Source organism: Lynx canadensis, chromosome B1 (genome assembly GCF_007474595.2).
Source record: "Lynx canadensis isolate LIC74 chromosome B1, mLynCan4.pri.v2, whole genome shotgun sequence".
NCBI classification, from domain to species: Eukaryota; Metazoa; Chordata; class Mammalia; order Carnivora; family Felidae; genus Lynx; species Lynx canadensis.
Window position 1 is genome coordinate 148,813,924 of NC_044306.2, and position 15,353 is coordinate 148,829,276.

Here is a 15,353-nt window from a genome sequence, read left to right on the forward strand (position 1 = left end):
CCGTGGCCCCTCCCGGCCCTCCGGCAGCCCCGCCCCGAGGGCGGAGACCGGGCGGAGCAGCGCGCTCTCCTCCGCCTCCTCCCGACTCGTTGCTGCCCCGGGTGCCGGCGGCGCATGTGCCTGGCACCCCCTCCCCGGCCCTGGATTCCACTCCCCCTCCGCTCGCGCTGCAGCCGCAGCCGCCTCCAGGCCCCGCGCCGCCTCCGGAGTCCATGGCCGGGACGCGCTGGGTGCTCGGGGCGCTGCTCCGGGGCTGCGGCTGCAACTGCAGCAGCTGTCGGCGCACCGGCGCCGCCTGCCTGCCCTTCTACTCGGCCGCCGGCTCCTTCCCCTCGGGCGTATCGGGCCGTCGCCGCCTGCTGTTGCTGCTCGGGGCGGCCGCGGCCGCCGCCTCTCACACGCGGGGCCTCCAGACCGGGCCTGCGCCCGCCGGGAGGCTGGCGGGGCCACCCCCCGCGGCCGCCTCCGCCGCCGCCGCGGCCGCGGCCTCTTACCCGGCCCTGCGTGCCCCTCTGCTGCCGCAGTCGCTGGCGGCGGCCGCGGGCCCGGCGCGGAGCTACAGCCAGGTAGGTGGGCGCAGCGAGGGGCCGCGCGCGGGACCCTTTCCCGGCCGCGCGCACGCGCTCCCGCGCCCCTCCGCGTGCGCCTCTCGTGCACGCCCGGGGATCCGCGGCACGCGCCGCGCACCCTCCCCCCCTTACCCCCGCCCGCCCAGTCCTCCTATTGGGCCCCAGAACAAGGGACGCTCTCCCAGGCCTCGGGTTTTCTCCTTGTTTTGTTCTCTCGAGTCTCTGGTCGGTTGGGCAGTGTAAGTGTGGCTAGGGGTGAATGTTGAGGCCTTGTTTCCCGCCGGCCCATGGTAGGTTTTGTGAGGCTGTTGATGCCCCCACCCCGCATCCCTGTAGCTCTCCGCCCGCTGGTGGTGAAGTTGGGAGGCTGGACCCGCGGAGGGTTGGGAGTTTCCGTGCAGTCAGAGCACTAGGCCTAGGCGGCCCTGGTGCGCCTCGCAGCCTGCTGATGGGGAGGTTCACGCACAGAGTTACGTGGGCTGGGTTCGTGGGGAAGGAGCCTCGTCGCCAGCGCTCCCCTCTCCCTCGTGTCCCTGGGGAAAGGCGGGCTGCCCCAGTTTACTGAAGGTCACCTCTGCACTTCACCTCCTCTAGCCGAAGGTCCTTTGGGACCATGGGTCGCCGCCGACGGGAGGACGGTGTGGAGACTGAAATATTGGGGGAGGGGACCTGGAAGAGGGGACGCTTAGGGGTAAAGCCACGACTTGGGGACCCAGGAGGGAGGCTACAGTGTTTTCTTTTTTAAAGTCAGTGTGTGTCCTTTAAGAATTCGGATTGCAAATATTTTGTGCCTTGTAGGAAGCTTTCTTTTCTGCTTGTTAACGTGGCGTCTGGGAAGTATCAGTACACGTTTTGACTACCCACTCCTGATACCTTGGATCATATTTATCTAATTCAGTTTGTGCTTCTCCTTGAACTTAAGGGAAACTGGGAGGCTAATCAGCATGGCTTCTGTCTGCCAGTGGCTGAGCTAATGGATTTGAATCCTGGCCCAGTACTTTGTGCTGCCCTTTTCGTAAAAGCTTGTGATGCTTGTGGAATTCTGGGAAAATGGGGAATGTTGCCTTTATTAAAAAACACAAACTATCTCTAATAAGCCTTTGCCAGCTGGCTACTCTCTTGATTATTTTTCTGTGAAATTGACTATAGTATCTGTTGAGCCTTTACTAGTGTTGTTACACACTGTGCTTACATTTATCATTGACTTCTTAAAATTCTATGTAAGTCTTCATGAAAATGAGGAGAACATACAGAGGAGTGAAGTATCTCCTTAGCCCGAGAGAGTGCAAGTCACTTGTCTTAAAACCTGAGTTGTCTTTCCACATTGATAATTGTGCTTGTTGCATTTTTATTAAGTATGTAAGAGACTTCTGCTAGAGGTTTACATTTATCATTACTTCTTGCAGTTAGACGTAAGCCTTAATGTAAACGTGGGATGGTCCAAAGGAATCTCTTTCCTTAGGCCAGTAGAGTGCAAGTCTTAAAATTTCAGTTGTCGTTCCTGGTTATGGTTGTAATGCTTATTGGAATCTTATTAAATTCCAGCGTTTGCTTAGTATTGTAAAATAGAGTCTTTGGGTATGTCTCAGGTTTCTGTCACCTTATACTACTACTGTCACCTTTTATGATCTTTCCCTTATTCAGTTGGTCGGATTTGCCATTTGACAGATTAATCTTTACACGCCTCCTGCTGTCTTGTTTTACCCAGTCCTATCTTTTATTAACTCCCCTTTGCCTACCAGGTTAAGGGAACACATTGAGCTTGACACTCAGGTGCCTCTGCTATATGGTACCAAGTTCCTTTTGCCAGCTCATCTTCTTTGGCTCCTAATTGTCCCTTGCAGTTTAGCCAAATGGGATTATTGCAGGTTTGCAAATGGACTGTTGTTCATGCTGCTTCTTCCCCTCACCTCTCAAACTGGAATGCCCTATCTTTTATATATGGCTGTCAAAATTCTGTCCTTTCAAGCCCCATCGTATATTATGTCTTGATTCTTCTGTTAATGCTCTGTTTTGAATTCCTCTAATAATCTTCTATCTTAATTACAGCACTTAAAGCATCTTGTCTTGTAATGCTTGTCTTAGTTTAGATGGTAAGCTTTTTGAGATGAGGGCCTAACATGGCACATGGTGAGTAGGAGGCACTTGTATTTGTCAGATTGAAGGGACTCTTCTTGTCCTCCCTTAACTAAAATACTATTGTTATTGGGGCTGATGAATTTAAAAACAAGCCCAGAATAAAATTTACGTCCTGCCAAATCACTGGGATATACCTGCATGTTGCTTTAGAGTATACAATTTAAGCCAAAATAGGATGGGTTAGATTGGGGAAGTTTATTTCTTGCCTCTGAAATAGTAACTGTCTCCTAAGAATAACATTCGGAGTGTTAGTTTGCAGGAATAAACAATTTCTAAGTAGGTTGTCAGAGAAGTATTTTTACATTTTTCCATTTTTCTTGGAAGGAGTCCAAAACAACCTACCTGGAAGACCTTCCACCTCTCCCTGAGTATGAATTGGCTTCATCCAAGTTAGGAGAAGAAGTGGATGATGTTTATCTCATTCGAGCTCAAGGATTGCCGTGGTCGTGCACTATAGAAGATGTGGTTAACTTTTTCTCAGGTATATTTTATGTATGTTTGAAATATGTAATTTTGTCTGAGTTTTTACTCAGACAGGTAGTCTCACAAAACCCAAGTTAAGCTATGCTATAGACGTCTTATTTGATATTTGGGAATTGTCTAGTTCTGACTGGTTTCATATCATACCAAGTAACACCATGTGTACCATTTGTGGCATATGCCAGGTTTAAAGACTTTAAATGCAACTAAAAAATGTGGTGTTCAAACTACATGGTAGAAACCAGTTTTCTCTGAAGTTCAAAAAGCAAAACCTGTTAACGGTAGCTCTTTATATGTAACACATACATTTAGAATACAGGATCACTTAGTGTCAAGTGATATAATTTCCTTAATAACATTTTTGGAATGTTTACGTATCTACAGTTAGTTTTTAAGTTCTGTATCTGACTGTGATTTTTAATATTCCTCTTAAAAGACCTTTAGAAGATGCCACCTTAAATGTTATAAAATCATATAATAATATATTGTGTACTTTCATGTGCATAACATTGAGTGGGTCAAGTATTTTATGAAGCCAGTTACATCTTCAACTAGTTGCCATTATAAGTATGCAGTATGGGGATCTTTTCCTTGGTAATGAAAAGGGGGCACAATCAATTATGGTAACAACATTATTCTTATAGCATTTTAGAGTTCTTATAGTTACGATTGTAATAAAAGAAAACACTTCTATATAAATCTAATCATATTTTAATTTTTTAAGTGATTTGAAACTGATTGTAGAAGCATTGGGAAGGGCATAATTTGTTCTTTGTTGAGCTTGTTTGTTGTTGTAATGATCAGGAGATTATAAGCTTATATGTTAAGGTTTGCTGTCCTTTTCAAGTGGAACATCTTCCAGACATCCACCTTATTAGCATTCGGACGCCTTCAGTGATGGGGGTTTCTGTAAGGAATATGATAGGCATTTTGGTTCATGCTTTGTTTTGTTGTTGGAATTGGAAGATTGCATTCTAGTGACTTTTATAATTGAAGTAAAAGTTTGGTTTCTGGTTTTGATTTTACTCACATACTTTCAGACTGCAGAATTCGCAATGGTGAGAATGGAATACACTTCCTCTTAAATAGAGATGGGAAACGAAGGGGTGATGCCTTAATTGAAATGGAGTCAGAGCAGGATGTGCAAAAAGCCTTAGAAAAGCATCGCATGTACATGGGACAGCGGTATGTGGAAGGTACGTGAAGTCACGTTCTGGCTTTTTGCGATCAGTACGTTAGCCTATACTGTCTAAGGCAGTTCATTTGATCCTTAGCAATAATGAAGTAGTTAGATGTTAGGAATATACCCTTTTGTAGGCTGTGAAAATGAAGCACAGAGATAATCTCAGTTTCTTACTTATAAAATGAGGATGTTGACCAAGTTTACCTCACAAGATGGGATGTTTAAGTCACAGCTGGCACACAGTAAATAGTCAATAAATATCATTTGTTATTTTAAAATTCTTGGATAACCCAACAAGTGTGATTTTTTTTTAATGTCTTCTTCTGTTATGTAAATTTGCGTACTTTTTGTGCTTTTACATTGCAGTTTATGAGATAAACAATGAAGATGTAGACGCCTTAATGAAGAGCCTGCAGGTCAAATCTTCACCTGCGGTAAATGATGGTGTGGTTCGTTTGAGAGGACTTCCTTATAGTTGCAATGAAAAAGACATTGTAGACTTCTTTGCAGGTGCTTTTCAGTTATATCATGTTTATGAATTATATCATGTTTATATCAGTTACATTATGTTCATGCCTTGTTTTTTCCTGCTGTTGTTTCCTTTTATATCTTAGATGAACCTTTTCTCCTAGGTAACTGCATTCAGTTATATTTGGTTCTTTAGGGGAGAACTCTTCACTCAGATTACCAATGTTTATAGATTATAGAAATGTTTTGACCTATCATGCTGATCTTTGGTGGACGCCACATTTCAAAATTATTTCATGTAGGTTTATTTTACTATTGAGAAAGGTAATCTCTCATAAGAGTGGCTGTATTTGTCTAAGACAGTAACAATTTATATGGTTTAAAAGCATTATCATCTAATTTTAGCTCTAAAAAATGTACCAATATTAGTCATGTTAGTCTAAATTCTTATTTCTCCTACAACACAATTAATGGCAAAAAAAGAGAGGAGAGATTGTGTGTTTTAGATGGACTGCATGGATTCTAAACATTCTGGAAATACAGATGTGTAGGTGTAGCTGGATAATAATTTTCATGTATTCAGCTTAGAGACTAGCAAAATATACCTAAAATTTTAATAATAAAATTCAAAAAAATTAATAGTATGTGAATGAATGTATTATATTCTAAGGATAGAAAAGACTCCTGTTAGCATTAATTTGTAATAATTTTTTGGTGTCCTAGGACTGAATATAGTAGACATCACCTTTGTCATGGACTACAGAGGGAGAAGAAAAACAGGAGAAGCCTATGTGCAGTTTGAAGAACCAGAAATGGCCAACCAAGCCCTCTTGAAACACAGGGAAGAAATTGGTAACCGGTAAGTGAAGCAGATTCTAATAATGTGGAAGTATCATACATTGGGTCATTTTATGAATGCACTATGATAGAACTGTAAAATTATCTAAACACAGCAGAGAGGATAGCATGATGACATACAAATGCCTGACACTTAGGATTAACAAATTATTAACATTTCTTATATCTGTTTTTTTCAGTAGGCATCTTTAAAAAGCATTTTCTTACCTCATGTGATCCAAGTATTATCACATCTAACAAAATTAGCAGTAATTTATTATCTAATGCCAGTCCATAATCACTTTCCTAATTGTACCAAAAATGTCTGAGTTGGTGTTTTTTTTTTTTTTTTTTAGTGCCGGAATCTAGACATGGTTCACAAGGTGCATTTTGATTGTTATGTCTCCAGTTCTCTTAAACTAGGGCGAGTTCCCTTCTCCTTTATTTATTTATTTTTTACTCTCTTCCCCCTTTTAAATGCCACTAACTTGAACTAACTTGAATAAACTGAATCAGTCGTCCTGTACAGTGTCTCATGTTTTATATTGATCTTATTGCTTCTTCATTGTGTCACTAGTTTCTTTGTATCCTCTCTTATTTCCTGAAAACTGGAAGTTAAAGCTAAAGTCTTGATTCTTGATTCAGGTTAACATTTTGATATGGACACAATATAGGTGTTTCTGTATACTGCATATTACATCACATTAGAATGCATATGATGGATGGGTTCATTTGTGTCAAATTTGGAGGAGTACTTAAAAGTGTCAAATTTTAGATTGTTTTACTGCTTTCTGGCTGTTTTATTTGGCTGCTTTGAAGTTTAAAAAAAAAAGAAAAGCCATTTTAAAGTTGTGTATTTCAGGATCTTTGTATAGAATTGATTCAAAGGTCTTTATTAAATTTTTAGATAAAAAATATGTATGCAAAAATACCCTCTCCCCCCATTTTCTTTCAGTAGTCTTCATGTTTTCTTGTATGTCTTAGGACAAATACATCAATGTTTTTATGTGGTAATGTTATGGCAGTGTGTAAATCTCTTCAATAAATTAAGAAGTGGTGCCTATCTAATAGTTATGGATCTGTAAATACAAATGATTTTTGCAATTCAATCTTGATAACTTAATTTGGAAAAGCAGTCTTGAGGGAAAAAAAAAACACACAAAAAAACAAGCTGGTTCCAGAAGCTTGGATTTAATAGATAATCCCACTGCCAAGTAGATAGCAAGTCAGAATTGACATTTAGTTCATGAATCCTCATTGACATCTTGGTGTCGTTCTGGGGGAAGTTAACTCCTCATATACTGTGAATTTTTTAAAAAATATATTTATTTTGAGAGAGAGAGTGCGATTGGAAGAAGGGCCGAGAGAGAATCTTAGGCAGGCTCCATGGTCAGCACAGAGCCCAACACAGGGCTCGATCACATGACCATGAGATCATGACCTGAGCCAAAAATCAAGAGTTGGACACTTAACCAGCTGAGTTACCCAGGCGCCCCTGATTTTTAATATCTTAAACAGATATCATTAATTTTCACAGAATTGACTTGTGAGGCTTCAAGAGATTGATAACCAACTATAAAAAACAAAACCTTTTTTACCAGATTATTTTCATACACACAATTAGTCTTTGCATAGTTGTCCTCATGAAGCAAGACAGAATAGAAAATACTGTTAAAGGGTGCCTGGGTGGCTCAGTTGGTTAAGCGTCTGACTTCAGCTTAGGTTATGATCTCAGGATTCGTGAGTTCAAGCCCTGCATCAGGCTCTGTGCTGACACCTCAGAGCCTGGAGCCTACTGCAGATGCTGTGCGTTCCTCTCTCTATACCTCCCCTACTCATGCTCTGTCTCTCTCAAAAATAAACATTAAAAATATAAAAACTAGATAAACTTAAAAATTTTTTTTAAAAAAGAAAGAAAATACTGTTAAAATGTATATGAAGAAAGCTGTTATCTTGGGCAGGGATGTGAGAAAGATTGAATCAGTGACCTGTTCTGTTGAGAGTACTTTTCATGGGCTAATATCTATATCTTATCTTACTTTTCCTCCATCACTTGTGTTTCATAACACCTTTGTGTTGGAAATATTATATATGTATGTTTTATTTTAAACGAGTTCAGTCTAAAGTTACTTTGCATTGCTTGTGCCTGTTTACTTTTGCTTTGACATAGATATATAGAGATATTTCCAAGCAGAAGAAATGAAGTCCGAACACATGTTGGTTCTCATAAGGGAAAGAAAATGACATCTCCTACTGCTAAGTATATAACTGAGCCAGAAATGGTCTTTGAAGAACATGAAGTAAATGAGGATATTCGACCCATGACAGCTTTCGAAAGTGAGAAGGAAATAGGTAAGGACCTGCATCCTGTTGAGACTTAATGAATCTGTCTTGTGATACTAAAATATTTTTTATGAATATGTTGTATGAAATGATTAGATTATAGGACCAAGGAATTGAGTTGAAGATTTGTCGGTCTTTGAGTGTAGTATGTACTTTGAATATGTGCAACAGGGCTTAATTATTTCATAAAGTTTTTTTATTTAATCATTTTTGTAGATTCTGTATAAAAAGCTGGGTGGCACAAATATAAAAGGAAGTAAAATGTCAACATTTACAGGTGAGGGGTGCCTGGATGACTCAGTCAGTTAAGTGTCTGACTCTTGGTTTTGGTTCAGGTCATGATCTCATGGTTTGTCAGTTCGAGCCCTGTGTTGGGCTCTGCGCTGGTAGCGTGGAGCCAGCTTGAGACAGAGTCTCCCCCCGCCCCTCCCCTGCTTGTGCTCTCTCAAAATAAATAAATTTAAATAAAGATGAGAAAAGATGTGGGTAGAGAGCAGAAATGTTGACTGAATTAAAGAGTTTTGTTTGCCTCTGTATTTAATTATTCCTCTGATTCCTGACCACTAAGCAACACTGAAGTTTGATAAATCCTTTTTAAACTGGTGCTATGGGATTATCCCATTACCATATTTATTCTTTTTTAAGTGGCTATAACCCCCCAAATTTCTGTTGCCTCTATTTCTTCACTCATAATCATTTTTCTTCTCTTTGTTCTTATAGAAAAATCTGTAGTTTGTAATCTGGTATTAGTTTGAGGCACTAAATCTTTGCACTAAATCTTCATGGGGGTTCAGGTGATATTTGTTAGGTGTCACACATTTCAGATTATTTTTGCTTTTAAAATTAAAGCCCTTCCTGGGGCTCCTGGGTGACTCAGTCGGTTAAGCGTCCAACTTCAGCTCAGGTCATGATCTCGTGGTTCCAGAGTAGTAGCCTCTCTGCTCTCAGCACAGAGCCTGTTTCAGATCCTCTGTCCCTTTCTCTCTCTGCCCCTCCCTGCTTGTGTGTGCTCTCTCTCTGTCTCTCTCTCTCAAAAAATAAAAAATAATTAATAAAATTGAAGCCCTTCTTTACTGGTTCAGGAAGAATTGAATAATTGGACATAAAGATTATGCCTAATTATAATCTGTTAATAACCCTTGAAGCCTTTATGTTCCTGATAGTGCTTTTTGTTCCACTTCCCAGAATTGCCTAAGGAGATGTCCGAAAAGCTTCCAGAGGCTGTTGATTTTGGAACCCCATCTTCACTACATTTTGTCCACATGAGAGGATTGCCTTTCCAAGCTAATGCTCAAGACATTATAAACGTGTGTGGCAGTAAGATACCCAATCTCAATAGGTTTGAACAAAAGTTCTAAAATTGAACTTATATTACTTTGGGAAAGATAGAGAAGAAAATACCATATTTCTGAACTATCTTTGGACAGTAAGATGGCATCTCCATTGTTGTAGAGGCTGAGAAGTGTGGGTTTTATTAGGGTCAAATGTATAATGATAAAGAGGATTTTACAGATACAAAATAATGTGGTATATGTTTAGTATTCTAATTAAGAAAGTTTGAAAAAACAAAACACCAAAAGACAGATAAACACAGACAAAAAAACAAAATAGGAAAGTTTGGGTTTTCTCCAAAATGGTTCATTTTATTCATTTTTGAGTTTAGGAAACAGACTCAGAGGGAATTTGTCACAAGGCAGTTATATACTAAACAAGAATCTAGTGTTCCTATGCTTAGAACCACGTAGGCTTCTTCGTCAGGATTCCCTAATTCTTGGAGAAAAGGAATTTTAAAAATACTCTTATAATAGATAGTATATGAAAACAAAAGGAAGCAATAGCCATATTGACTTCATGAACTTGAGGACATATATGTAAGGTAGATTCCAGCCTAGACTCTTCAGTTAGTGGTGGGGCCTCAAAATTGTCTTCATTATTTTGAAAAAACCCGATAGGAGTCATATCTTTAACCAGACGGAAGTTGCACAATCTCATTAAAGTATTACATTCGTGTTGCTTTGGTTTGAAATGATAACCATACTCAGTGTGGTAGTGGTTTATGTAGTGCTGGTAAAAAACCTGATTCACAGGTACATGTCTGATGAAAATATGGTAAAAACGACTTATTAAGAAATGAAGTATATTTGATGGATGCTGTTTAGAAACAGGGAAGGATAAATTAGGGAGGAGTAATAAAAATAGTCCTTGTTGGCATAAAAAAGTTTGAGTATTCTTTGTGTAGTGTACTTATAGTTTACGTTTCCAGTGAACAAATATTTGAAATGTAACCTTGAGTTCCAAAAGGATCAGAAAAGCCAGAAGAGATGGTAGATGTGTAACTACATTGTTGCCTAAGGAGATTTCCTAAAAACAAATTTATTGAGCGTATGAATCAGAGTCTGAAAGAAAAAAATGCAGAACCTTAAGACTTCTAGAAATTGGGCCTCCTACCATTATGTTCCTTTTGGCTTCTTTTGTTGTTTAGTTTTTTGCTCCACTGAAGCCTGTTAGGATCACCATGGAATACAGTTCCAATGGGAAGGCCACTGGAGAAGCCGATGTGCACTTCGATACCCATGAGGATGCTGTTGCAGCTATGCTCAAGGATCGGTCCCATGTTCGTAAGTGCTGCTCATGGTTTCCATTGTCATTTTGGATGTCTGTCTTTGCTTACAAATGCCTTTCTGTATTTTGAGTTTACCTAGACTTTTTACTTGGGTAAACTTGCTCTGTTAATACTACTAAATTACATGTAAAAAGGGCAAAACACTATATTGTAATGAAAAGCATTTGTTTGCTAATTCTGCATATTTCTATACAGAGTTAGGTAGGGTTTTTTTTGCTTGTTTTTTAGATTTTGTTTTTGTTTTTAATTAGGAAAAGTAATGGACAAAGGGTTTGAGTTGCTGTCTGAACTATGAGAAAATGGCTGCAGTATTGTTTCTCCCTTTTTAAAAGCTTTATTTTTTTTTATTTTGATTTTATTTTTTGAAGTTTATTTTGAGAGTGAAAGCACGAGTTGGGAAGGGGCAGAGAGAGAGAGAGAGAGAGAGAGAGAGAGAGAGAGACAAGCAGGCTCCATACTGTCAGCATGGAGCCTTACAGGGGACTGGAACCCATGAACCCCTGAGTTCATGACCCCTCAGCCAAAGTCAGACGCTTAACTGACTAAGCCACCCAGGCACCCCTTCCTCTTCAGTTTCTTAAAATGAATCTTTTTTTGTCATTCTCAGACCATAGGTATATTGAATTGTTCCTGAATTCATGTCCAAAGGGAAAATAAGACTTCCAAGGACTCCAGATAATAAGGTAAATTTAAAAGGTACAATTGTGGGAATTATTTTCAGTTGATAAATTAGGCATTAACTCATTTATAATATGGTGGAAACCATTTTTTTTTTTTTAATGAAGATCAAAATAATCATGATATTGAGCGTCACAAAGAATATTGTGGCATCATTCGCAATATTCATGAATCTATGTGCCTAAAATTAATTTTTACCTTTAATACCTATTAATTATATCACACTGAAAATGTGCTTATGTTAGTTTTTCTTCCTATAAAATTTAAACATATTTTCTCAGTTTCTAAGATATTAAGATGTTTAAAATGATTCTCCTGAAATCGGGGTGTACATTGTTATGTTCACTTAATGTAACACTGTCTCTTTTCCTAAAAAAGTGTTATGAAAATGGTTGTCCTAGGAAGTACATGATTTCATAGTTAACCTATGACAAATCTAAATGTTTTGATGTCCCCTCCCTTGACTAAATGTTATGTGGTATCTTTTATTTCCCCCTAAAATCTTTTAATGTATTATAATCATTTTTTTGTATATAGTGGTACATTTGAGACTGTTAACTAGAATGATTTCTTGGAAATGCATGGAGCATTTCTTTACTATAGTTGTCATAGGCTATTTTTGAATATTAAGTCCCACAATCTTGTGATGTTAGATATTAGTTAAATCCATGTTAAATGTATTTTGTGCTTAATTGTGAAGATCTACTGTCTTCATACCAGGCTGTAAACACTAATGCCTAATAATTGTCCTTAACTTAATGGATTTGTCACCAAATGGACTTGCACTAAACCAGAAAGAAAAGAATTGATCATTTTAAATGGTCTGGGAATGCGTATGATATGGCAGCGCTTTTTGTTTGTTTGGGCAACACTTTTTCATTGTGAGTAAATGTCCAACATTTTTCATTTTATTTTCAGGATGAAACAGGAAGCATTTCATTTGCACATCTTTCCTGGACGTGGAGTATAAAGTTCCAGTTTTGTAGCAGCAACTGCTAGAGAAAGGATTTGGGGGTTTTGGGTTAATTGCTTATAAGACAAATTACATAGTGGACTATTTAGAAAGGAAAAGGAAAGTTTCAGTTTGGAATTATGAAATAAACCACAAATTTAAATTTTTGTTTAATCTTCAGGATCTGATTTAAAAATCTGGTTTTTATTTTATACGATTAAACACTTTGTTTTCATAGAAGTTATGTTACCCAGTGTAAAGACTACATATTATTTTTCAGCACTGTCCTTGAAAATCTTCCTCCCATTTTGCAGATGATCTGTTTGAGGTTTTGTCTTTCTGCCTATGAATTAAGAGCTCTAATTGTAAAACTTCTCTGGAATGAAATGCTGATTTATTTTAACCAAATACTCACCAAAGCAAGGAAAGGTTTCAGACCTTCAAACCATTATGGTTTGGCAGAGTAGTTATAATTTTAGGTGTATTAGATTACTTAGGTAGGGGTAGAAATTTAAAAGAAAGAATCAAAACAAAAAATAAGTACCACAGGTTAGTGAGTGTAAATGACAACAATTTGGCAGTTTTAGGTCTTTAGAAATGTTTTGCCTTTCTACGCCTTGTGCTAAAGGCATTTGACATTGGTGCCTGTAATACTAAAGGAGAGAATTCTAGTCTCAACTTAAAAGTTCACTGAACACCCACCCCCAACGTTTTTTGATTTTGGGTAAATCATAAGGTGTGTGTTAGTCTCAAAACTGTGAAGTGACATGTGAGAGAACAGTCCTGACTGGTAAGGACATTAATGGCTTCACTTGAATTTAAACCAGCTCCCTAGAGGAAAAAAATGTGTCTCCTCATTTGCTTTTTCAGTGGGATAGCATATCCCATATTTTAGAACAAGTAGGGGTGCCTTGCTTAAATAAAAATAGCATTTAATGTATAATTGTGTGAAGGGTTTATGGATAAAGCTGTACTTCTGTCACATTGTGACAGTACCTTCTGCTTAATATTAAACAGCTTGTTATTTAAATATTGGATCAAAATGGCTGGCTTCAAAATGTAGTCGTTAATAAACTAACTTTCTGTGCACCTGTGTAGGAGAATCAAAGTCCTGTATACTTTCTTTGCCTTGTTCCTGTTCTCAGGGTGACGACTGCCACATAGTTACCAGGAGATACAATTCTAGTTCTTAAAATTGAATTAGCCCAGATTTCTGAGAGGTGATATCTGGAAGAGAGAGGATGCCTTCTCTCACCTAATACATAACCATATTTGATTACCAGCTAAGATATGAAATCACTGTACTGTAAGTAGTCAATAAATGAAGGCTTGTTTCAGGCTGCAGATTACCTAAGAGTATTTATTTTGGAGTGTGTGTATCAACCAAATATATTTTTGTTACATCAAGTCCTGGTATAGTGTAAGAAGACATTGTTAATTTTCATTTGTGTTTTTATCATATGAGCTTGAAGTAACCATCTTAACATCTTCAGTATTACTACTTAAATAGAAATGTGTTTTCATATATGGTTGAGTGTATCAAGCTATCAGAACTGGTGTCTATAGTGGAGTGATCTATTACAATATGATCTTTTCTCTCTGTTTAGCAGTAGGTATCTAATTTGCCATGAAAAAAATCTGTAGGAACTGTTGGGATTGGGGTTGGTGAGAAATTCATTTGCAAATATTTTAAAGCCAATGAGTTTTCATTTGCACATCTGTAGGAAAAGAGTGAGAGCAAAGTTTATGTGGTGGGTAAGCATGAAGGGGTGTATCTTACCACACTAATGACTGAGTACTGCGTACAAAAGGTGGCCGTTCTTGGGAAGTCATTTTATAAATTCAGACACTTGACTATACTCCTTCCTTGAATAGGTGATAGCTTGTAATTTAGGCTAGTAAACGAATGATTGCTGAGACGGCAAATGTAGTTACTGGAAGGGGAAGAAAAGCACATAATAGATTAAGAGTAATCTTTTATTCCATCCAATCAAAAGACATATTTCTCTCTCCTGAACTTTGACAAGACTGGATTGTGTATTATTATTAGCTATTGAAAGAAGTAATGACAGTGAATTTCGCCCTTCTGCTTGGGTCCTTTTGTGTCTTTATAATCTCTTTTGTGGTAAAGCTATAAAAATAGCAGGTTTGGATATGGCCAGGTTACCCATCCTGCTTTAGATAGCTACTAGAATTGCAGGAGGGAACTCTGTGTAGACACCCAGGAGGAGATGGCTAAAGATCATGATCTGATTGATACACCCGCTGATAGGAGAGAATGAAGCAGTGTTCCAAAGTGTTTGTCCTTCTGCCTGGTCGAATAAGGCTTCTGCCAGGTAGGAAAGGAGACTGTCCACTGTGGACTGGAAGTCTCTGTGGCGTAGGGAGGAGGAAGCAGGAGAAGGCCACTTACAGCCACATGCCCTTTTGAGGCAATGGCCTTGCTCATTATTAATCAACATGCCCTATTGGCATCCTCTGCCATAAACAGTCCCTTAGCAGATTCTCACTTGGAGAGGTTTTTTTTTTGAGTTACATTCTATTCACTAACATTCCATTGTTCTAAGAGTTTCCCCTAAATTATGTGAAAAGGTTCACATTCAATTGGCAGGACCTTATTATGGAGTAGAATGGTTTATCGGCAGTAAAGTAGAGGCAGGCCTAAGTTCCAGGGGCTTTGAAAAAAATTGCTGTAATGTAGTAGGAATACATTTTCCCTCAATTCAGCAGATTAGAAGAGAATCTCTGAAGTTTGTAGGAAGGGAATAAAGCTGCTATAAACATTCATGTGTAGGTTTTTGTGTGTACATAAGATTTCAGCTCATTTGGGTAAATACCCAGGAGTATGATTGCTGGATCATATGGTAGGACTATGTTTAGGTTTGTAAGAAACTGCCAAACTCTTCCTAGGTGGCTGTGCCATTTTGCATTTCCACTAGCAATGAATGTGAGTTCCTGCAGCAATTTGTTCTTATCAGCATTTGGTGTTGTCACTGCTTTGGATTTGAGCTATTCTAATAGATGTGCGCTGGTTCTCTTGTTTTAGCTTACAATTCCTTGATGACCTGAGATGGTCAGCAT

General features: G+C 38.8%; 1 protein-coding gene across 2 annotated transcripts; it reads left to right on the plus strand.

The window, feature by feature from the left end:
* The first annotated feature begins 182 nt into the window (after window positions 1-182).
* GRSF1 (G-rich RNA sequence binding factor 1) lies at window positions 183-13,621 on the plus strand. 2 transcript variants are annotated; one of them, XM_030313721.1, is made up of 10 exons: window positions 183-566; window positions 3,033-3,189; window positions 4,229-4,384; window positions 4,738-4,881; window positions 5,563-5,698; window positions 7,847-8,028; window positions 9,205-9,326; window positions 10,502-10,637; window positions 11,250-11,325; window positions 12,239-13,621. In XM_030313721.1, the coding sequence occupies exons 1-9, from the start codon at window positions 213-215 to the stop codon at window positions 11,297-11,299; spliced, it is 1,437 nt and encodes a 478-aa protein (XP_030169581.1). In that variant the 5' UTR covers window positions 183-212; the 3' UTR covers window positions 11,300-11,325; window positions 12,239-13,621. The 2 variants fall into 2 exon arrangements, with proteins under 2 accessions (XP_030169581.1, XP_030169582.1); XM_030313722.1 differs by lacking the exon at window positions 183-566 and adding an exon at window positions 773-859.
* The last annotated feature ends 1,732 nt before the right edge of the window (window positions 13,622-15,353 follow it).